The sequence below is a fragment of the Accipiter gentilis genome, chromosome 29 (assembly GCF_929443795.1).
Source record: "Accipiter gentilis chromosome 29, bAccGen1.1, whole genome shotgun sequence".
In the NCBI taxonomy this organism is placed as follows: domain Eukaryota; kingdom Metazoa; phylum Chordata; class Aves; order Accipitriformes; family Accipitridae; genus Astur; species Astur gentilis.
The window spans coordinates 6,952,829-6,973,822 of record NC_064908.1 but is presented as its reverse complement, the minus strand read 5'-3'; the positions used below and the strand labels follow the sequence as shown (position 1 = coordinate 6,973,822).

At 54.3% G+C, this 20,994-nt stretch overlaps 2 protein-coding genes across 7 annotated transcripts; one reads left to right on the top strand and one right to left on the bottom strand.

Moving 5' to 3' along the window:
• Positions 1-892: 892 nt before the first annotated feature.
• TMEM9 (transmembrane protein 9) lies at positions 893-8,676 on the top strand. Of its 3 annotated transcripts, none has more exons than XM_049831794.1 (6): positions 893-975; positions 3,315-3,416; positions 3,849-3,940; positions 4,374-4,482; positions 4,997-5,128; positions 7,370-8,676. In XM_049831794.1, the coding sequence occupies exons 2-6, from the start codon at positions 3,321-3,323 to the stop codon at positions 7,517-7,519; spliced, it is 579 nt and encodes a 192-aa protein (XP_049687751.1). In that variant the 5' UTR covers positions 893-975; positions 3,315-3,320; the 3' UTR covers positions 7,520-8,676. The 3 variants fall into 3 exon arrangements, with proteins under 3 accessions (XP_049687751.1, XP_049687750.1, XP_049687749.1); XM_049831793.1 differs by lacking the exon at positions 893-975 and adding an exon at positions 982-1,427; XM_049831792.1 differs by lacking the exon at positions 893-975 and adding an exon at positions 3,104-3,221.
• LOC126051914 (alpha-1,6-mannosyl-glycoprotein 4-beta-N-acetylglucosaminyltransferase-like) lies at positions 8,312-20,384 on the bottom strand. Of its 4 annotated transcripts, XM_049831786.1 has the most exons (5): positions 18,564-18,634; positions 17,027-17,143; positions 12,693-12,830; positions 12,239-12,386; positions 8,312-11,196 (listed from the first exon to the last, which is right to left on the bottom strand). In XM_049831786.1, the coding sequence occupies exons 1-5, from the start codon at positions 18,573-18,575 to the stop codon at positions 10,052-10,054; spliced, it is 1,560 nt and encodes a 519-aa protein (XP_049687743.1). In that variant the 5' UTR covers positions 18,576-18,634; the 3' UTR covers positions 8,312-10,051. The 4 variants fall into 4 exon arrangements, with proteins under 4 accessions (XP_049687743.1, XP_049687745.1, XP_049687744.1 ...); XM_049831788.1 differs by lacking the exons at positions 17,027-17,143; positions 18,564-18,634 and adding an exon at positions 20,281-20,384; XM_049831787.1 differs by lacking the exon at positions 18,564-18,634 and having other exon boundaries at positions 17,108-17,191.
• Between the last annotated feature and the right edge of the window lie 610 nt (positions 20,385-20,994).

Sequence of the window (20,994 nt, the reverse complement as noted above, 5' to 3'; positions counted from 1 at the left end):
CCCACCCCAGGCAAGGCACCAGCCGCAAGGTTCCAAGACGTTAAACCAGAGGTTTGGGTCTCTTTTTTTCCCCTTCCATCAATGGATGCTTTTTACCTGAAAGAGAATTAGGTCCTAACTTTATCCAGCACCACAAACATACAGCCCAGATAAATGAGCAATATGCTGGAGTAAGCAGAGAACCAATTTGACCCACCCAGCTGCAGAGCGGAGCTTCCCGGGGAGCTGCTACAGGAGCAAGGCCAAGGCCAAGCTTATTGGCACACCTGAAGTTAAGGGTGCAGCCACAGAAAATGGGGCAAACCCAAGATACTTTTAGAGCCAGATTTCACAGATATTCTCATTGGCCACACACAGACTTCATGGCCCTGGAAAGGCACAACATTCTTCTTGGCACGCTGAGGGAGCAAAAATGAGTCATTGGTTTCTAATACAAGAAATTGACTGCAGACCCTCAGCCTTTGAGCCTAGCGGATCATGAATATCATTTATAACCATACATCAGCCAAAAATCACAACCAAGGGCACCGCTGTGGCTCGGCTTTTCCCCTCTGAGGGACACAGCGACATGAACGGTGTGGTGATCGGTGTGAGGTCAGCTGAAGGGAAGAACGGGGCTCTCCCGCGGCTCAGCCCCAGGACGGGGTGGTCTGGCCTGCCCAACGAGGGGGGAGCCAGGCGGGAGCTGCCCCAGGCCAGGTCCGCCTAACACCGCCGGGGCCCTCCCGGGCCCGATCCCCGCCGGCTGACGAGCGCCAGCGACCCCGTCCTCTCAGCTCTGAGGGGCGGGAAGGGGGTGCGGACCGGCTCCTCAGAACCCGGCCGGGCGACTTGCCTTCCGACTGGCCGCGGATACTGCCTGTCATCGACGTCACCCTCCGCAACCAATGGGCGCGCAGGGGCCGGGGCGGGGGCGGGGCTTGCAGGGGCAGGGCCCGTGGGTGGCGATTGTCGCGCACCGGCGTCGAGGGGCAGGTAGGGCCGGTGGGGGCCGCGCTCAGGGCGGCCTGAGGGGAGGCCGGGCCCAGCCGGACCCGTTCCCGTCCCTGCTCCTCTTCCCGCCCCCCCGGGGGCCGGGCCTCGCCTCGCCGAGGCGGGGGTGTGGGGGAGCCCGGTGGTCGGTTGTTCTCCGGTGGCGGCCTGGATTACCGGGGGCATCCCGGGGCCCTGGAGTGGGGTGGAGCTGGGTCGTGGGAGCCCCTGAAGGGCTGAGCACCCGCGGCCCTTCGGCGGGCGTTGAGGGGTCGCCGCCGGGGAAGCACCGCTCCTTGCGAAGGAGCCTGCTCCTTGCGTGGGACCGGGGGTGGGAGTGGGTCAGTTCGGTGTCGGGGGTGGTTAGAGCACGGATCCCGGGGTGGGGCAGTGGTGGGCAACGTGTCGGAGCCGTCGTAGATTTAGTCTTAGAAGGGCGCCAGGTGATGTGAAAGGTGAAGAGTTTATTGGGGTTGCTGCCAGGGAGAAGGGGCGCAGGGTGGATCCGTGGGGTTGTGCTGTGTGCCTCCTTTTGGGGGGTGAGGGAGTCATGGCTGGGGGCTGCCAGGCTCCTTGGTCACGACCTCGGAGACCTTAACCTCCCTCTCCACTGTCATTCACAGCGCTGTTGGGTTTTGGTCCAGATACAGATGCTTTTAGGCAGATGGCTGCTGTAAACTTGGCTAATTGTCTGGAAAACAACAGCTTTAAGGCATGTGTGCAAGTGCCCCTTCGAAAGTATGCTGTCAGACTTGGAAAGAATTAGGAGTAATTACCCTTTGCGTGGCTGCTGGTGTTTTACAGTTCGTGATGGGTGGACTCTGTCTAGGTGTCATTCCTAGTTTTTATTTTGTTGCTGGCAAACATGGTATAATAGATCACGTTTTCCCCTGCTTTTATTAAAAATGACAGTTATGAGTTGTTTGGATGATCTGAATCTAGTTGAGCAGGCTAAAACTAAATTCCAGGTATGCACTCCATTGTTGAGTTGAAAATTCAAACAAGTAGTAGTCCAAAAGCACTTACAATGGAGAATGTGCACTGTGCGGCTCAGATAAGTCATATGTTAACCAGCATTTCTGATGAAGAGCTAAAACCCTGATGTGCAAGGGTGTCTCCAAAGAAAGAACTATTTATTGTTTGAGGAGGTTTCTCCTAACTCGGGTGCAAAGGATTAAGAAATCCTGCAATAAGCTGATACGACTGGAATGCATTTTGATGGTTTTTGGCAGGTCAGCTTGTTAGAAGTGACTGGTGTTTTGTTTAGATAAAGAGGAGAGGAACTTGGTGTTTGTAATCCATAACATTAATTTTTAGTGTGTTGACATGAGATAAAGCAAACGGTGATAGAATATTCCAGTGATGTAAATACTAATGGAATTATGTTAGGTAATGCAGCATAAGTATCTGGTGTTAGCTGTGGGATTACGTGTGCTGTATGGAGCTCATTAATGAAGGTGTAAATTACCTTCCCTGAATAAAGCTGTGTTGAAGTGGCTTTTCAGAGCTCTCCCCAAGGTGGCACCACAAGGCCTGCTGTGCCTTTTGTCTCCCAGTGAGCTGCCATTGCGAATGTGAATGCTAGCCTTGTTAAGACTAGCTTTCCTTTTTGTGGCAAAGAACACGAGCTCATGTTCTTTTGGATTTGTGCAAACACACGTCTCTAGAACAACTTTATCTATGCATATGTAGCAAAGGGCATATAATGAATTCACCAAGCTAGCAACTTGAAATAATTTTTAACAAATAGGGGTTTACTGAACAGGTATCTTGGGGTAAAGGAGGTTTAGGAATCAGTAAATATTCCACCCCCTTCCTGTAGTTCATGGCTTGTGAGAGAGGAAAATATGCTGACCCCTTCAAAAGCAAAACTTTGACTATCAGATGAATGATTTAAAATGTATTATACAGTACAGCAATGAGGCCCAGTGTACTTCTTTAAGTCGCTCTTGGTGTGGTGTTTTCCTCATTCTGTATCTTTTACTGAGCAAAACTGTCAGTAGCAGAATACCTGTTGCAGAGCTCTGCAATAGTAAGAGTAACAGGAGGTTACATAGAGTTGCAGAAGTCAAATTGTAAGGAAGTCAGCAATATTTTTTTGCACGACTGTGGTAGTTTGGACGTGTGGCTCTGGATGGTGGAAGCTTTTTTGATAGGAGTGTTTCTTGGGATCTGTGTAAAGTGTTTCCAGGAGTTTTTGAATGGCATCAGCCTTGATTTGGTGATTCTACTTCCTGGGCAAAATAGAGGCAAGTGGGCCAAAAAAGAAAGCTCAAACTAACTCGTTCTGGCTGCATTCAGCTGAGATCCTCTCTCCTGGATGTGAATTTTTGTTTCCTCAGGCTTCCATGATGTTTACCCAGTGCACCTGGAAGTGTGCAAGCTCCATGCTCCTGATTGTGCTGCTGTGCTGCATCCTTTCTCCTCCAGCACAAGCCGGCAAGGTGAGTGAACAGCTTCAGACACAAGCACTGAACCATGTGTGTAGTACAACAGAAACAAAAATGCCAGAGAAGCAACTGTTTTGCTGTGGAAGTTTGCAAAGATAAGGAGTGCTATAGCAGATGTGCATTTATCATATGTAGAGCTGTGAATGTACGTGACAGTGGCCTCTGCCCTGCCTTCTACTGTGTTTTGAAGTTTCCATTTTAAAATTTATTTGAAAAGTACCTGGTGTCTGGAGCAGAGGGGCTCAAGACATTTTAAAACTGTGAAGTTATTGATGTGAAAGAAGCAGCACAGGAGGAGGAGACATGGTGTGAAGTCCTCTCTCTTGCAGAGAATGTTTTGCCTTTTCCCACACCCCTGGCTGGTAAGGGCAGCAGAACTGTGCACACATGTTCATTCACTAATGCTGTCTGCTCTTGCTTCTGCAGAGCTCAGAGGACATCCGCTGCAAGTGCATCTGTCCCCCGTACCGGAACATCAGTGGGCACATTTACAACAAGAATGTGTCACAGAAGGACTGGTGAGTTGTGGGTTGAATACTGAGGGATCAGTCCGTGACAGCCAATGCTCTGAAGTTTCCAGCTGGTGCTAAGGAAATAATTCCCTGCCTTTGCATTTGCAGAGGAAGCTGTTTTGGTACGTGATGTTTAACCCAGGCGAGGGGCATTTTTTGAACAGAGATTGAGGAATCTGGGAGGCATGATTTCGTAAGCCACAGCTCTCAGCAGATGTAGGGTGTACCTTCCAGTCCCCTTCACCTGGACCAGATCCCTGGAGAAGGCTCTTGGACAGTCTGTCTCAGGAACTTTGGGCTAGCTGAGCTGCTTAAAACCCCATCAGCGTTATCAGCCTGACAGGAAAGCTGGGACACCAAAAAAGTCACCCCAGCATCCTTCCACAGAACATTGGTTTCACCTTGTCCTGTTGCTGATTTTGCTTTCTTTGTGTTGCAGCAACTGCCTGCATGTTGTGGAGCCAATGCCGGTGCCAGGGAATGATGTGGAGGCCTACTGCCTGCTGTGTGAGTGCAAGTATGAGGAGCGCAGCACCACCACCATCAAGGTAATTGCGGGTCTGCTCCCTGTGGCTGGCTTCTCCTTGCCATGCCACACCATCCCAGGCACAGTTAGACTGGTGGGTTCCTGGAGAAGAGCCCAGAAAGGGAAAATAAAACTATCACAGCTAGTACATGGTGGTAGTGCCAGGGGCACCATGTCTGAGTCAGGAGGGCTCCTGGCAGTGAGGAGCAGGCTGCACAGGAGCCCCGTCTTCTTGCTGAGGATGTGTGACAGTGCCAGGCATCCCTGACTGGGGACCCATCTTGTTGGTCTCCTTTCACATGCAGCATGTGTCCTAAATTGGCACAGTGTGGAGAAGATCAGCACATTTTATACAGTGATGACACTTACGTGTTATCAGCCTTCCTGCAAGTGCAAGAAACTTTCTAGTGAGCAAAATTAGAATGAGAGAAGAGGTCAAACATCAGAGGCAGCTTTGTGAAGGGAGCTTCCTGGCCTCTGTGGTGCTTCTTATCTACAATACTGATCCTTTTCCACTGTGCTGTCCTTAACTGCAGGTGATCATCATCATTTACTTGTCCGTGGTGGGGGCACTGCTGCTTTACATGGCTTTCCTTGTGCTGGTGGACCCCCTGATCCGGAAGCCAGATGCTTATACCCAGCCCCTGCACAATGAGGAGGAGAATGAGGTGAGGCTGTGCCGCTGGTGTGTGCAGGGTGCACGTGGGTAGCTGCGGTCATGGTGGAGACAGGGTGGTAGGGTGACAAGAGAATTGCTGACAGGGAATTAGAGTGACCTCATGCTTGTCCCCTCTGATCCAGTGTGAGACCAGCACTGTTGCTTTTTGGGCACTTGCCACAGGTAAACATGTATACTCAAATCTGAGCAGATCATGCTGAAGCACAAGTAAGTATTCAAAGTACAAGTTGTGTGTTACAAGCCCAAGAGAAGACCTGTCCTCTGGGGCAGGGCGTGACTTTTTAACCAAGTGCCCTGAATTTGGTATGTCTGTTTAGATGAAACCAAAAGTTAAATGGTTCCTGTTTGTGCAGTGTCCTAGGTGTAGTTACTTGGTGGTGAGCTTCCAGGGAAGGATGGGTTTAATTATTTGCTGAAACATGGGGCAGGCCTCTCTTCTAGAGGCTTAAAAGAGTGGCCTCTAAGGTGCTGCTGTTTGACCCTGTTCTGGGGCTAGGCCCTGTTGTGTCCAGGCTCTTGTTCCTTGTGCTTCTCCCCAGAGCAGAATTTCACTCGGATCCCATCTTTTTGGGAGACATTGGCATACGACATCTTGGGCAAGAAGGTTAGGACCCAGCAACAAAGAAGGAGTGTCTTTCTCCCTTTTTCTCTCCCTCTGTCTCTCCCCCCTCCCTTTCCCCCCTCTCCCTCCCTCCCTCCCCCCCCCCGATTTTGGGGGAGGACAAATTTCCTGCTGCATGAAATTAATGCAATTTCAGCATCCAGAATTCTTCCCCTTGGGAGAGAGGCAGTGCTTTAGGCTGAATGATTGGGCCTGATTCCAAGGTGGATTTCGGAACAAGAGTGCCCTGACTTGTAAATCTTTTCTTCTTCCCCTGAGGCTTCCCTTCTGTTATAGGGAAATACAGGAGACTGAGATAGGGCTGGTCTCTCAGAGAAGGAAGCGTTAGAGGCATAGCTGATGGCTGGTGTGGAGGAGTGGAGTGGCTGCACGTACAGTGATTAGCTCTCATGCTTGATTGCATCTGTAGCTCATGCTCTGTTTGCAGGATGCAAGGGCTGCCCAAGACTTGCTGCCTGTTAGTACAGCGTGTGGCTCTGTGACACAGCTTTCCCTGTGGCGCTCTCAGTTCCGACGTGCGCAGTTCAGCAGGGCACAGTGCTAGACAGAGCTCTTTCCTGGAGCTGAGTTCCTTTCCTTGGTGGAGCCCTAGGGCTGTGCTCAAGCATTGCCCCAGCTACCGCTCCAGGCCCCTGGCTGCTAGGAGGAGACTCATGAGGAGGCCTTCCCTAGCAATTGGTGACTCTGGATGCTAGTGATTAGCTCAGTCACACTTTGAGAAGGGAAGCTGCAATGTCTGAAGATGCTCTCCTTTCCTAGTCTATGAGAAAACCACTGGATCAGACTGTCCTGTTTATACTTTGTTGTAAGTATAAACTGTTTCGCCCAATTCTTTCATACGCTGATGTAAGCGAGGAGTAGCTGCTCTGATGTGCAGTCTGTCCATTACCTCCATCTGCTGAAAAAAGGAGGTCCTGCAGGAGGAGATGAATTGTATCCTAAAAGTATGCTTTTGCTCCACTGCTCCACAGCAATATTTCAGATTTAGATCTAGGTACACACTGTAAATGCCTGCTATTAAGTGAGGCTTATCTTACTCCAGTGTGCTGGACTGCAAACTCTTTGGGATAGACCTTCTCATTGCCTTGGTGTTTGTGTGCCATGATGGATCCCCATCCAAGGGGCCTTCTGACATTACTGCAGTGTAAATATGGTTGGTTGGAGCAGTCTGAACATCAGGCCTGGACAAAAGTCTTGCAGCACTATCCAAGAAACAGATGAGCAGCTACTGTGTAAGCTACTGTGCTGAGGACAATGGAAATTGTTGGCCCAGTTTCAGCGGGGTGATGTAGTTTGCTTTAGCAGTGTGGCTCCTTGCAGACCTCCTAGCAGTGGATTTCCAGCAGGGGTTTAGACTTAGTGTAGTTCCTCTCCTGGAGGCTTTTTATTTGGGGTCTGTGACTTTACCATAGGAGGTCCCCAGGAGCAAGCTTTCCAGCTGGACTTGGGGGGCTGGTGTTGAGGACCTCTGAAAGTGAGGTTCTTCATCAGGACAACTTAAGCCTTGAATTGCTCTTTCAGTTGAAATTTCTCCCAGAGTCGAGCTGCCACCTTCTGTGTTTGGGCTGGGCATGCCTTGATCTCTTTCACCGTTTCTTTCCATTGCAGGATGCTCGCTCCTTGGCCCCAGCCCCCACTCCATCTGGTGCTAGAGCCAACACAGTGCTGGAGAGGGTGGAGGGGGCCCAGCAGCGCTGGAAGCGCCAGGTGCAGGAGCAGAGGAAGACCGTTTTCGACCGCCACAAGATGCTGAGCTAGATCTTTGCTGAGCTATGCGGCACCACTTCCCAAGAGACAAGGTAGCTCCGCTGGTTGAGACGGACAGCAAGTCATCCTTCAGGACATCCGTGGTGTTTGACTAAAAGCTCTAACCCTCTCTGATTTACTGTCTTCATAGAGAGAAGCAGACCAAAACGCTCGCCTCTGGTTTTGTCCCCTTGTCCTTTACCTCTTAGCCCAGAGGCTCCTTAACCCTTGCCCGGCTGAGATCTGTGCTGATCGTTAGCTGCACAGATCAGCTGCATGTAAATGGTCGGTCGTATGCAGTGCTGCTGCCCGGGTTCATGGGCTGACTCGAGCCGGGGCTGCAGCTCCAGCACGCTGTGCTCGGCTGGACCCTGCGGGCACCACTTGCTGGGACTGAAGTCTCCATCAGCCCACCCCTGCATCAGAGACAGGGGTCTCAGTACAGAGTGTTGGAAGCTGGCTGAGTCTTTGAGACAAAAATAGTGGGATAATTTTTATGTGGGATAAATTATGTGCCACTCCTCCAGGATGAAGAAGCCTTCTCCTCCTCCAGTTTGCACCAATGTTAAGCGGGCGTTGTGGTGCTGAAACAAGTGTATTGTACTGGAAGGAGGAGGATGGGGTTCCCTGCCAGTGGTCAGCTGCTACTTGCACTTACCCTGGTGTAAACAGAGTGGATTTCCACTCTCTTCAGTGGAATCTGTCCAGATTTACACCAGCATAACTGAGACTGCAGCTTGTTTCTGCATAGGTGAATATCACAAAACTGATCAGTACATTCACAAGTAAAAGACCAACAACAGGTAAAAGGTTGATTTAAGTTTATATCTTTTCCTGCTTTAGCAGTGGATAAACAAACTGGGGAGAAAGCTTTCTGTTGGTACCCATGCTGGTAAGCCTTGATGCTCTCACAGTGTGCTCAGGAGCATTTGTGTCCCAGAGAACTGGGGCAAAGGCTCTACTGGAGCACTGTAAACACTTGTCTGGGACTTGGGGCCCTGGAAAGGGGACACTTGTGCTACTCAAAACACTCCAAGAGCTCTGACTGTACTTGGGCTGTGTGGAGGAAACTGAGGTGATTCTGCAATGTGTATATTTATAACATCAGGAAAGTGCTGGAGTTTATCATGTAGCATCTCTCTGTATTAAATGCAGACAAAGATCTATTACATGGCTGGCTTTTTTTCATGGGAAAGTCCGATCATGCCAGGTCTGGGGCTCCCAGCACTGAGTAGCAGCTCTCCAGGCTGCCTTCCAGTGCCCAACAGGCAAGTTGATGCAAGACCTCAAGACCGAGCTGTGGTTACGGCACTCAGGTGTTTTGGCAGGTGGGTCCTCTGGCACTGTTTTGTACCTGTCTGTGCTCAGAGGGTGACTGTCTTGCTCCAGGAGAGCTGGGCCTAAAACACTGGCAAACCAGAGCAGTCCTGCTTGGCACAAGTTAGTGACAAACTGCTCCGAGCTGTCTCGTGAGAAGGCTGAGCAGATTGGAATTCCTCGTTTGTTGAAAGCTGAGGAATTGTTGCTAAAAGCCTAATTGGGAGAGGTGCTCGTCACCGCTTCGCATGCTAGCGCCAACAGCTTTTGATCAAGCTGCCCAGCAGGATCCAGCCCTCCAAGCTGATCCTGCCAGACAAATCCAAACAGAAGCTTTTTGGGGGCTTTGTGCCTGCAGCCTGCATGTACCCCAGTTACCCTTCAGCACCTTGCTGGGCTAAAAAGTACCTAGAGCTTCACATTATACCGAGGTCACATTTTCCTTTACCCATCGTTTTTCCGTGGTGCTCAGTTGTTGGACCTTTCTCCTCCTTTTAGAAACCCTATCTTCCCTGTCCTTCCCTCTGGGTGTGAATCCCTCATGAACACAGGGTGTGGTCCCTGGGAACTGCAGCCCCCCCCCCCCCCCCGCCTCCCCCGAGAGGGTGAAAACCTGTTTGAAGGGTCTGAGCACAAGCAGCAGCTGGATGAGAGCTGCCGTGGCTGTCGTGCAGGGACTGAGCTGGTGTGGTGGGTCCATCTTGTGGCCGGTGACCCTCTGATCAGCACTGAGACATCAGTGATCACCAGGGTTCCTGCTCCCAGCGACTAGACCCTGATCCTGGAGGGTGAGGGGTTTGTGACCCTTCCCAGGAACAGCTTCAAAAATGGGATAGGAGAGGAAAAAAATGCAGGTTAGAAATGAGGAGTCAGTGGGTTAGAAAACTCAGATGCGGAAGGGATGGTGTGGAGAGGTTCCAAAAAAATGCCACTGCCTGATGAATTATTTGGTTTGTTAATTAGCTGATTAGCTTTGTCCGGTACACCATCCTCCCTGGAAGGAAATGTTTTCTACTGCCCAGTCTCTGCTCTTCCCATACCCCCTGCATTGCTCGCTGGGGCATCCCCCAAGCAGGTGCAGTCTGGTGGGCCCTGCTCCTGGCCCCATCAATGTCCTGCAGCAGCAGGAGTCAATAATTTAATTCCTTATCAAAAAAGGGGAGTGAGAAAAATAAAGGACCTCCTAGTACAAAATTCTGTCGCTTTGGCAACCTGCTGCAGCTATGGTCAGGTGCCTGCCGTGGTCCAGATGTCAATGCTCTGGATGATGAGCCACTCACTCTGGTCCCGGGTTACCCGGATCCTCACGCACTCCACAGGGCCGGGCATGCCCCTCTCCAGTCCCCGCCGCTCAAAGGTCCCCTTCTCAAAGGTGCCCACAGTGGTGTAGGCAGAGCAGTCTCGGCCATCAGCCTGCCGCCGCCGGCCCAGCTCCAGAACCCCCGCGCGCAGGAAATCACTCTGGCGCTCATCAGAGCCTGTGCGCACCCGGACACGGGTGACGTGGGCTGGCTGGTGGAAGATGATGGAGAAGACACTGCCGGCTGCTGGGTCTTTACCCCAAAAATACCCTTCTGCTGTCCCGTAAGCCTTGAGGGGCTCGTAGTTCTCAAAGACGGACATGCTGGTGAACAAGGCTGCTGGCGGGTTGTCTGGAAGGTCCAAGGCATCAGCCTGAAACTCGTCATCCTCCAGCCGGTTGACAGTGCCCTGGAAGGAGGAGTAGAGGCCCATGTGCTGGAAGAGGGAGGGCTTGAAGCGGATGACATCCTTCTGGGTGAGCAGGAGGCGGAAGTGGACCAGCAGCCAGTCGCAGGGCATCTCCTGGTAGAAGAGGAGGAGGAAGCGAGCCAGGCGAGGAAGGTCACTGGAGTGGTAGAGCTTACCGATGTAGCCGAGCTTGGAGAACTCAAGGGTGGCCCAGTTGGAACCTTCCTGGGAAGCCAGTGCCTTGCGGATGGCCGTCAAGAAGGACTTGGCGCACCACACATCATCCTCAATCATCAAGTAGTAGGAGGAGAGGTTGGCGGCAAAGGCAAGGAGGAAGGCATAGTCCACGTTCTGCTTGGACCTGAACCTTACCCGCTCCTCTGGGTCGTTATAGTTTCTCTTGAGGCCCTCCAGGGTGGGGTAAAACTCCTGGGGAGTGTGGATAAGCAGGAGCTGGCCCAGGAGGATGTGGTGAGCAAACTTGCGGGCAATGTTGGCAGCCACGTGCATATTCCATCTAGGGTCTGCATCGGCCAGGTGCACCACCACCACCATCTCCTGCAGCTCCTCCTCTGTCGACTGCTTGAAAAGGGACTGGAGTGTGGCTGGGAGGTAGTAGCCACGCGGCCGCTGCACTGACGCCAATCCCACCGCCAAGAATTCTGCAAGGCAAAGGAAAGGCATTAGCAGGCTGAGGGGTGACCTGGGATGCACCACGGTGACATTTTTCCCTGCAAGCCACAAGGAGGGGGCTCCAAAAAGCTCTCTGCATGACCAACCAGCACGGTTATTTGTTGCCCCATGTCTGAGGCCAGCAGGTCCTTTCTGAAGGTGAAGCCCCCGTCATCTCAGGAGGTGCCCAAAATTGGCCCAAATGACAGGGAGAGGACAGGATAAGTAGTCAGGGACTCCTCTGAAGAGTAATATTTGGGAAAAAGACCTTAAAAAAGTGCCAAACCTGGGGAAGGAACAGTGCAGAGACAGTCTATGGGGCAGGGATGGTTTTGTGACATGGCTACACATCCTGGAACCATGCCCCTACCCTACTCCAAACCTCGCAGAGGTGCAACCACACTGGCATGAGGCATCCTTCTGCCCTGCCCACAGCCCAGCTGTGGCTGCAGTTGTTCAGCTTCGCTGCAGCTTCTCTTGCTGCTGGTCTGCGCAGCACTGTGCAAGTACTGGACCTCTGGTTTCAGCATGGGCTTGTGCGGGGCTGCCCTAAGCTCCCTCCCATGGTCTTTGCATGTAAATTGCTTTTCGTGCACCTGTCCAAGAGCTTGACCCACATGTCCCACACTATATGGTTGTGCTGGTGGTCCAGCCCCACCATCTCCACCTTCCTGACTGGAGAGCAGAAAACAACCCCAGGGAGATGGGATCTCAGCCACCCTCCCCACAGAGATCTGGGAAACCCAGAATGCCTTCTGTCACCCCAGTACCAAGGTGCAGAAGCATGGACCATGCTTGGAGCACGCGGACCTTCCTCTACCCCTCCATCTTCGCAGGCGGAGCAGCAAAGGGTGGTTAGGGGGAGGCCACCAGGTATCAGCAGGTCCCTCAACCCAAAAAGGTTGGAAGCAGACCCTGCCTCACCCCGGAAGCAGCAGTGATGGGGCAGGTCCATGCTGCGACATGCAGCTGCGATGGGAGAGATGTGCAAACCCGGAGTCCTGCTCAGTCCGGGGTCCCAAAGCCACTCACTTTTGTGGGGTGACAGGGAGCCAGCCAGGAGATGGTAGGAGACATTGTGGAGTGCAGACAAGTCATCTGTGTCCCTGAGGATGCGCTGGGCTCCTTCTGGCTGCAGTATCTGGAGAACCGTGGCTGGGGCCAAGCCCCCAAGTTCCACCTGGATGGGAGCCGCAGGCAGCCAGGTCAGACCCCAGAGCACAATGGACACAAGTGAGCAAGGGGGGATGACAACAGGGGGACCCAGAAATGAGAGGGAGCCCCTGTCCTGCCCTCCCAGCTTCTGAACTGGGGGGGAGGCCCAGGTGCACAGGGCAACCCCAGGGAGAGAATACAGAGCTGGGGTTTGGAGGTGATACGGTGCAGGGAAGGGAGCAGAGCTGGGGTGGGGGTCTGTGTGGGGCAGGTGGGGACGGAGGATGCTCCAGTGGCCCCTCCAGTGGGACATCACTGGTGGGGGACTCACCTCCAGGGGATCCTGTTCCTGCCAGCTGCCCCCCTGGAGGAGGAGGAGGAGGAGGAGGAAAAGGAACGAGGCTGCAAGTGCAGCTGTGACGGAGCGCTTCAGGGACCATCGCATAGCACCAGGCCAGCACGCTGAGGCCTGTGGGAGGAAGGGGCACATCAGGTCAGGGCACAGCCCGGGGAAAACCACCATCCCCTGGACAGGACAGTGGGGCAGCACCTGGATGCACCCCCAGGGCTGACTACTCTGCCCAGGGCACCCAGGGGTGCGCACCCAGGGGCAGCCATGGGCATCAAGAGGCACCCACGCACTATCCTCTTTGGGCAGGCAGGGGCAGGACACCCCAACGCAGCCAGGAAAAAAGATCGGCCAGGTACAAAATCCACCCCACCAGCTCTGCCAACACACCCGGCTGCCCTGCAATGCTCCGCGCAGCGGCCCCAGAACTGGAGGCAGAAGCAATGCAGGTGACACACGCCTCAGGGAAGGCTTTCAGGTCAGGGTGCTCCTGGCACCCCAGGAGCAGTCACCAAGACCTCAGGACTTGGCACCAAACCCTGGGAAATGCTCAGGTCTCAAAGGAGCCTGGGCTGCTCTTCCAGCATCACAAGGCCAAAGCAGCTCGTCCAGCCTCTCCTGCCTGCCCTGCTCCCTGTCTGCCTCTTGGCAGCCACCGCCGCAGCTGTGCTCACCCTGTCGCAGCCATGTCCTTTGCTTAGTAGGACAAGAAAGCCATCCCCATGGCGGGGGGTGTGTCACCTTCAAGGAATTTGTACTGCCCTTGAGATATTTTACCTTGTGGCAGAGGTGTGGCAGGCAGCTAAAAGGCTCCTGTGTTCACCTGGGCTTTTTCCATTATAAATATGACCATGTCTGCCTTGGAAAAGAAGAAACTGGAGACCGAGCAAGTGCCCAGTCCGGTAGGGCAGACACAGTCAGCCCCATCCAAACTGCTTATCGGCTTGGTCAAAGTGTCTTTGAATGCAAACATGTAGAGGAAAAGCCCTCCTAAGCCGTATAATAAAATGCCGAGAAAGCTGCCAGCCTTCCTGAACGAAGGTTGGGCTTTACCCAGGACTTCTTAAATACCTCACTGCATCAACTGCCACCGATGCAGCAGACACTCCCAGCCCACCCACAGTCCCCAAACAGCAGAGCCTGTGCAGCACCTCTGTTGCCGCTGCCCTGGAGCGTGTGCTGGGCTTATTTTAAGAAGAAAACCCAGGTTTTCCTGCTCAAAAGTCCTTTGGGGCGGTTGTTAGCATTTCAACAGGGCAGTGCAGAGCAGGTCCCCCCAGTGCAGCAGTCAGTGCTGTCCTTGCCGTGCTGACCTCACCCAGGAATGTTGCTCGTTACTCAGAGATAAGCAATTAAAACAGAGCTAGCTGCTCTCTCCCAGGGAGGGTTGGGCTGAGCCATGGCCTTAGTGAGACCCATCTCAGCCAAGGAGCTTGAACCTAGCAGTGGCTGAGCTCCAGTTATTGCTGGTTCTTCAAAGCACTCAGGGGGGACAACAAGCTCCTGGAGCTGCTTAAAATCTCTGTCCAGGTCACAGCAGAAAGTGGGGAGAATTGGGGGTGCTCACTGCCATGGGCCAGGCCTATGGCCAGCTCTTCCCAAAGCCCCCCAGCCTCTCCTTCCCCTGCAACGATGGGGGCACAGGCAGCTCGCTGGCTTAGCAGGGAGCAGCTGTAGGGACCCATCCTGAGCCACAGGGACATCACACCCTGAAGGTGAATTTCTGAGCCCAGACCTCCACGATCTGTGGTGCAGCACTGAGACCATAGGTTGAGCTGGGAACGGCAAGGCTTGGCAACCAGCCACATGCTGGGCTGGGCGTATTTATACTCTGGGTGGCCAACGGTTTTTCTGGCTGCCGGGAGGGTGTCTGGCTGCCAGCGGCCCATCCCGGATGGAAAACAAGGTGCTGCTCCGCAACCCCAGCTCCCACGGGCAGTGGTTTCGTCCATGGAGCAGGGAGCCCGTGGGGAACAGGGGGTTACACGCACCTCACCCCTCCAGCATCGCCCTGCATTGCAGGCTTAACAGAACAGATGGTAACAAATGCTGCCCCATAATTAGGCTTTTGATTTTGCCTCCATGGAGAAACAAAGCAGCCCAACCAGATGGGCACAACCAGGGCCCACACCACTGGGATGCAGCATCCTCTCAGCTCCTGCTCGGGGTGCCTCCACGGAGCATCCCTTTCCCCACTCCTGCCCCAGCACCTCATGCACCTTCCCCACAGCTCAGCACCCCACTGGAGATGTCCCCAAAAGCCACCTCCCCATGGGGACATTGGGCTGGTAACCAGGAGCAGCTGGCTGCCGAGAGCCACTCGCCCAAAGCCAGATAAACTCCTCTGCTTTGTTAGGAGATTCCCAGCCAAATGGGCTGCGTGACGCAGCAGCCATGAGTCAGTCCAGCAGCGGAGGGGAAGGAGAACAAGTAAATACATGGCCTCGGTCCCACGAGGCTGCGAGGAAGGGCCGGATGCTCCCCGCACGCAGGCGGCTCCAGCTGCTTCCTCCAGCACTGGGGAGAGTGGGGCTGTTTGCACAGGAGAACAACCAGGGCTCACCATCCCACTGCCAGAAGCGCCTTTCCACATTGGGGGAAACCGAGGCACAGAATAAAGGCTGTGCATCATCCAGCGGGGTAAGCACCAGGTCTCCTGCGTCAAGGGCCAGTGCCCCTCACCCCATCCTGGTGGGGGTCCCGAGGATGGAGATGGGCAGGGTGTAACCCAGTGCCAGAAATCGCTACTCGCTCGAGTGGAGGACATGGCAAATTGTGGCAGCAGAAGCGCAATGTCCCTAATGGGCAAACAGCAGCCATTCGGGGGCTGCGTGGGACGGGGACTCCTGGACCCCCTGGGAGCCAGCCCGGGGTCTGGCCCCACACTCTGGGGGGGGTGTCTGCTCCAAGGGCTGTCCCACAGGGAGGAAAGGGGGGAAAAGCTGCATTTCAGTAGCGCAGGACTCCGGGAGCCAAAGCTTTAGGTCAACCCAGGTCTCCTACAGCCCCACAGAACAGGGGGGTCTCTGCAGGCAGCTTGGTCAGGGGACACTGGGGTCTGATCTGATCCGTACAGCTGACAGCACGGGGACCACCAGATCACCACCCTGCCCTCACCCCCCCCCCCCCAGGTGACCCTGGCCCAGGGCACTCCTTTCCCATGCAGCCCCATCCCATGACACCAGTGAGATGGCTCATGCCCAGCACCACTCTGGATGCACCCACCGAGGCAGCAGAGACTTACGGGGTGCACGGAGCCCGGCGTGTGGGGCACAGCAGCAGCCAGGCAGCTTCGCTGTCTTGCCGGGGTGCTCAGCCGGGCAACTTCCCCAGGGCTGGCCAGACTCTGGTTTCTCTCTCGGCAAAGCCCCACCCCGAGTCCTTGCCTGCCTCCTGCAGAGGAGGAGCGTCTGCTGGCATCCTCTGCCCCACGCCGGTGAGTGCTCAGTGAACTAGCCGGGCTGGTGAGGACCCCAGGCTGGGTGGGGCAAAGGGGCCCCAGGCCCACTGCGGGAGTCAGGGCAGCCTCAGCCTCCCCCCCAGACTAGGCATCCCACAATGGCACTGGCTGTATCCCACCCACCTGCCACCTTCATTGGCAGCCCCAGTCCCCCAGGCAGTATCAGACTCCCCCAAGGGCTCTTGTCAAGCCCCAGGACCCCAAACTCCCATGCAAACCTGCCACTTCAGTGGCACTGAGGTGAAAACACACTGTGTGCTGAGCCAGGAGCCTGGCGACAGAGCTGTCTCATCTTTTTGCCCCCGTTTGTTTTCCAGCCCTTTTGCTGAGATGGCAGAAACCTCCTGGGGCTGCTGAGCCAGAACCGCACTCCCAGCACCCTGGGCCAGGACAAAGCTGGCTGCCAGGATCCCACCCGGGATGCACCCCACAGGGGCACCACAGTTTTCCCACACACCCCAGCTCCTTGCTGGAGTGTTGGGCATTGCAGCCCTGGCTGGGGACGAAGCTCCTTCCATCCCTGTCACCCAATGTGGGCCACACAGGGCCCTTCCCGTGACCCAGTTTGTCCCCAGCTTCTCCACCCTCCAAGCCTCATTCCTCTCCCACTGCTTCCCTTCTCCAGCCCCACAGCGGCAATGCAGCCCCGGAGCACCCATGACAAGTCACTCAAGAGCATCGCTTGCACACAGCTCAGAGCCAGGCACTCCTCTTCTCCTTCCAACGCAGCAACTCACCCGCAGCGCCCAAACAAAGATGACCCTTCCCTTCCCTTCCATCCTATCCTCCACATTTATCCACATGTAAATGTCAATCCCATTTCCCTTCTCTCCTTGCTGGCCTGAACCTCTTCTACCTTTGGATAGGCCCCAACGTCTCTTCTCAGGCTCTGTCTTCTATAAATCCCCCGCAACACCTTCCAGCCCCGGCTCCTCACCGTGTGTTCAGATGGAATTGCTAGCGTCAGACACATCTGCGAGGACAAAGGTGGCTGCGGAAGATGAGGTAGGGCAGGAAGCAGGCGATGGCACTTGGAGGGAGAGGAAGAGACGCCCACCGGCTTCCGGATCTGCTGGCTTTCGCTTTTCCCATGCTGTTTGATTTTTAAATCCTTAAATTCCCATCATGGGATGGCAGTGGCTCTGTCCCCACAGGGTACCAGGGAGCTCAGTGGGGATGCCCTGCCTGCATCGGAGCAGGGGTAGTCTAGTATCTGTACCCAGGCAGGGGCTGTAAGATGCTGGGAGGGCCAAAGGAGCTGGGACAGTGCAACCCAGCAGAGATTTGGTGTTTAATCGCACATGGTAAGGAAGACTTGGGGCCTGGTGACTCATGTGGGACGTCAAAACGACTGGTAGCAGCTACAGGATGGGCAGGGCTTTTCTTACCGCAGATGCCCCATGACCCCCATCCCTGCACAGGAAGGAACTGGGGCTTGGTCCTTCCTGCCCTTGTGGGAAGGAAGGGGAGGGGGGGGAGCATAGCACCCAGCACAGCCCTGGGGTCCCCAACACTCACAGGTGCAACAGGCAGCCCCACCACGGAAACATGCCTTTCGGGAAACACAGCACTGCTACAGGGTACAGCAGAGCCACCAGAATCCCCCTTTGGTCCCCACATGCCATCTCAGGGTGCAGAGCTAGGGCAGAATTTGACCTTCCCCAGGCACATCCATGAGCCTGTTGGAGCGGGAAAGGAATCCCCAGCCAGGGGACAGCCCCTGGTGCCCACTGCGATGTGGTCCTGGCTCCTCTTGCCCTCCAAGCAAGTCCTACAAGCCCAGCCTGAGGCAGCCCATCCCGTCATCCCCTTGTGCTATAGGGAAAACCCCAAATGCTGGTTGGGGTGCTGGAAAAGGGCCCCTCCACCCATCCCCCCCTGCGAGGGCCACAGCACAGCCTCATGACCCAGGCACAACTGGGGCCCTGGCACCCAGAGCCACTTGCAAACCTCCCTCTGACCCCAAACCTGGTACTTATACTCTCTGCTCGTTGAATTATTATTTTGCCTGGGGAATAGAGAGGTGTCTTAAATGAGGCTAAAAGGCACATCTTTGCTTGTTCTTGGAATAAACTGAAGAGAGAGAAGTCCCAGATGCAAAGGCTATTTTGAGAGGGGCATGTGGCTGTGCAGGCACAGACCCAGCCCAGGGGGCCAGGGAGGACCAGTCCCCCCAGCTGGGGCCAGAGCAAAGCACTGGGGTGGGACAGGCACAAGGGGACCCACCGCAGGTACTGGCCACCTTCCCCACAGCACCCAGCCCTTGCCCTGCCCCAGCTCAGCTCCCGTCTGACACCTGATCCCCAGCAAGAAGAGCAGGATGAGGCCAGGGTCATGGGCAAGCCTCCATGTTTCCCCTGGGGAAACCGGAGAGCCAGGCCGGATCCGCTTACAGCCCCTTCCATTATTCAGGAACCTGAGCAGGACAAAGCAGAAGTAACCAGGGCCCCATGCAGCAGGGAGAGCATGGGGGCTCCAGCCATCACGATGCCCATCTGGTGCTCTGTTTCCACACCACCGGGGACCCTTCTGCGTCATGTCCTACAGGAAAGAGTGATTATCTTACACCAAACTGCAGCTCCTCCTGCCTGGAGCCCTCGCAGGAACCACAAAGAGCAGTTGTATCACAGCCTCACTGCATCCCACCCTGGAGAACACGGAAAAGGATTTTTTTTTTGGCAGGCAGCCTTCAAGAGAGGCTGGGCTTGGGGGACACAGGGTGGAAACCCCCAATGCTTGGGACTGAGGTCTGGCCAGGATTCACTCACATCACTGAGCAAACCTCAACGTGGAGTTCCCCCGGGCTCCAGGTAAGGGAGGAAGGGGAAACCAGGGTGCCCTGCAGCTCTACACGTGGGGCAAGCAGAGCCCAACCTCTGCAGCATCTCCACTGCCTTACTGGCCTCCCCATGCAGATCACAACAGGTTCCTGATCCCTGCCAGTACTGCTGATCAGCACAGCTCCATCACTGGTGTCATTGTTAAGGTTTGCTACTTGCAAAGGAAAAGATTGAAAATTGTTCTTCAACATTTTATACATTTCAGCCTTGAAAAAGGCTGGCATGGGAGAGGCACCTCTTTGGGTTAGGGGCATCTGTCCATATTTAAATATCTTCATTTGAGACCAGCAAGTCTGTTGGTAGCAGGAAACATCCCATCCACCTGCTTCCTGCCATTACAGCCTGTGCCACCTGCTCCAGCTGCACCACAGCTGCCCAGGGAGAGTTACGGGGCTGAAAGCCATCTGCCATCTGGAGCGGGTGCTGCTGGAGTACCTCTGCCCCAGAACATTAAGCACATCCTGGACATGCCGTATGTCTGATCAGAGCATATTCCTGCCTTCACAGATGTCAGAAACTTGCAGCCCTAAAATTTGTTCTGCATTTCTTCACAGAAGCAAGAGCAAGGCACAGGGTACTGTGCCTGTCCCAACTCAGCTCGAGCAGCTCTCCACAGGTGAGGGCAGAGCTTTAGGCAGACTCCAGCCTGCTCCGTCTTCCTGCCACACAGCCCTGAGAAGGACAGCAAACATCTCTGCCCCACCCTCCGTATCTTGTGCACAGCGCAAGCAGCAATCACCAGGCAGATGGTGTTGGTGTCATCCTGCAAAACAGGCGTTTTCAGGGTAAGTACGCTCTTCAAAACACCTCCAGGTCTGCAGAAAAGAGGCTGATTAAACAGACACCTCCCTAGGAGAGTGTACACCGGCCAAGAAGGAACCCCTACCCAAGACAACAGATAACTGAGCAAGCTGATGATGTTTCAACTACTAAACTCCAGTGGAGAAACCACCACATCACTGCTGAGGACTTGTCACCAAGTTCAACAGTATTTAACCCCACCACAAAATGAAGACTGTTATTCACCCATTGCCCTGGAGCAGCTTTCTTCTGCACAGGCACTGCTGTGTGTTGCACAACACTCGGATGGAGAGCTGCAGCTGCAGCCTTCACACACAACTCCACCGCTAACTTGCTGCCCTTTCTCTGCTGCACCACAAAGGCAACCACAACTCAGACCAGGCTCCACTATCATGGGAACCAGCTTCATTAACAGCACATTTTTCTTGCCCTGTATCTCTACTTTGACTAACCTAGTTTCAAAACTTACCTGTTGGCATCAACATCTGTTCAGCAGCAGTGAAAAAGGGAACTGCAAGGCAGGAGTTTTCCCAGATATGCTTGTTTGAAGTCAACGTCACAGAGCCTCTAACGTGGATCCAAGTTTGGGGTAGATGTCGTTGCTGGTGATTTACAGAATGGCAGAGGAACATGCAAGAAACTCCTCACAGGCAGCTACACAGGGATCATGGGGTATTTGCGTATTAAATTCAAACTGAGATGGCAGAAATCCCTCTCCTTCCAGAAGCTTCACTAAACATTATAGATGGAAAAGTGCTCAGTTACTCCTGCTTGAGACAAGATCTGATGTGAAATAGGACTGAGGAGCTAATCATCAATAGGCAGCAAAACTCAGCCCAGGGTTACTATTTCCACTGTTGCTCACCTGCACTCCAGTACCTCCTCTGCCTGCCACCACTCCTCCACGAGACCCTCGTCTGTCAGCAGCTGAATTAAATCTCCAACCCAGTTCATTCCGGACATGACAGACTGTGCTCTTCACAGGCCCAACCTCTATGCCCCTCTCCCTTCTCAGTCAACCCAGAGCCACAGAAAGTTTCGAGGCTGCTTCTTCCTCACAGGAATTAATTTGTTTAGTCAAAAGCCAGATCACCGATTGCTTCCGGGCTTTCCAGTGTCAACAGGCCAATACCGCTCCCCTACTCTTAGAAAAGACAGAGAGTCAAATCCTTCATCACTGCTT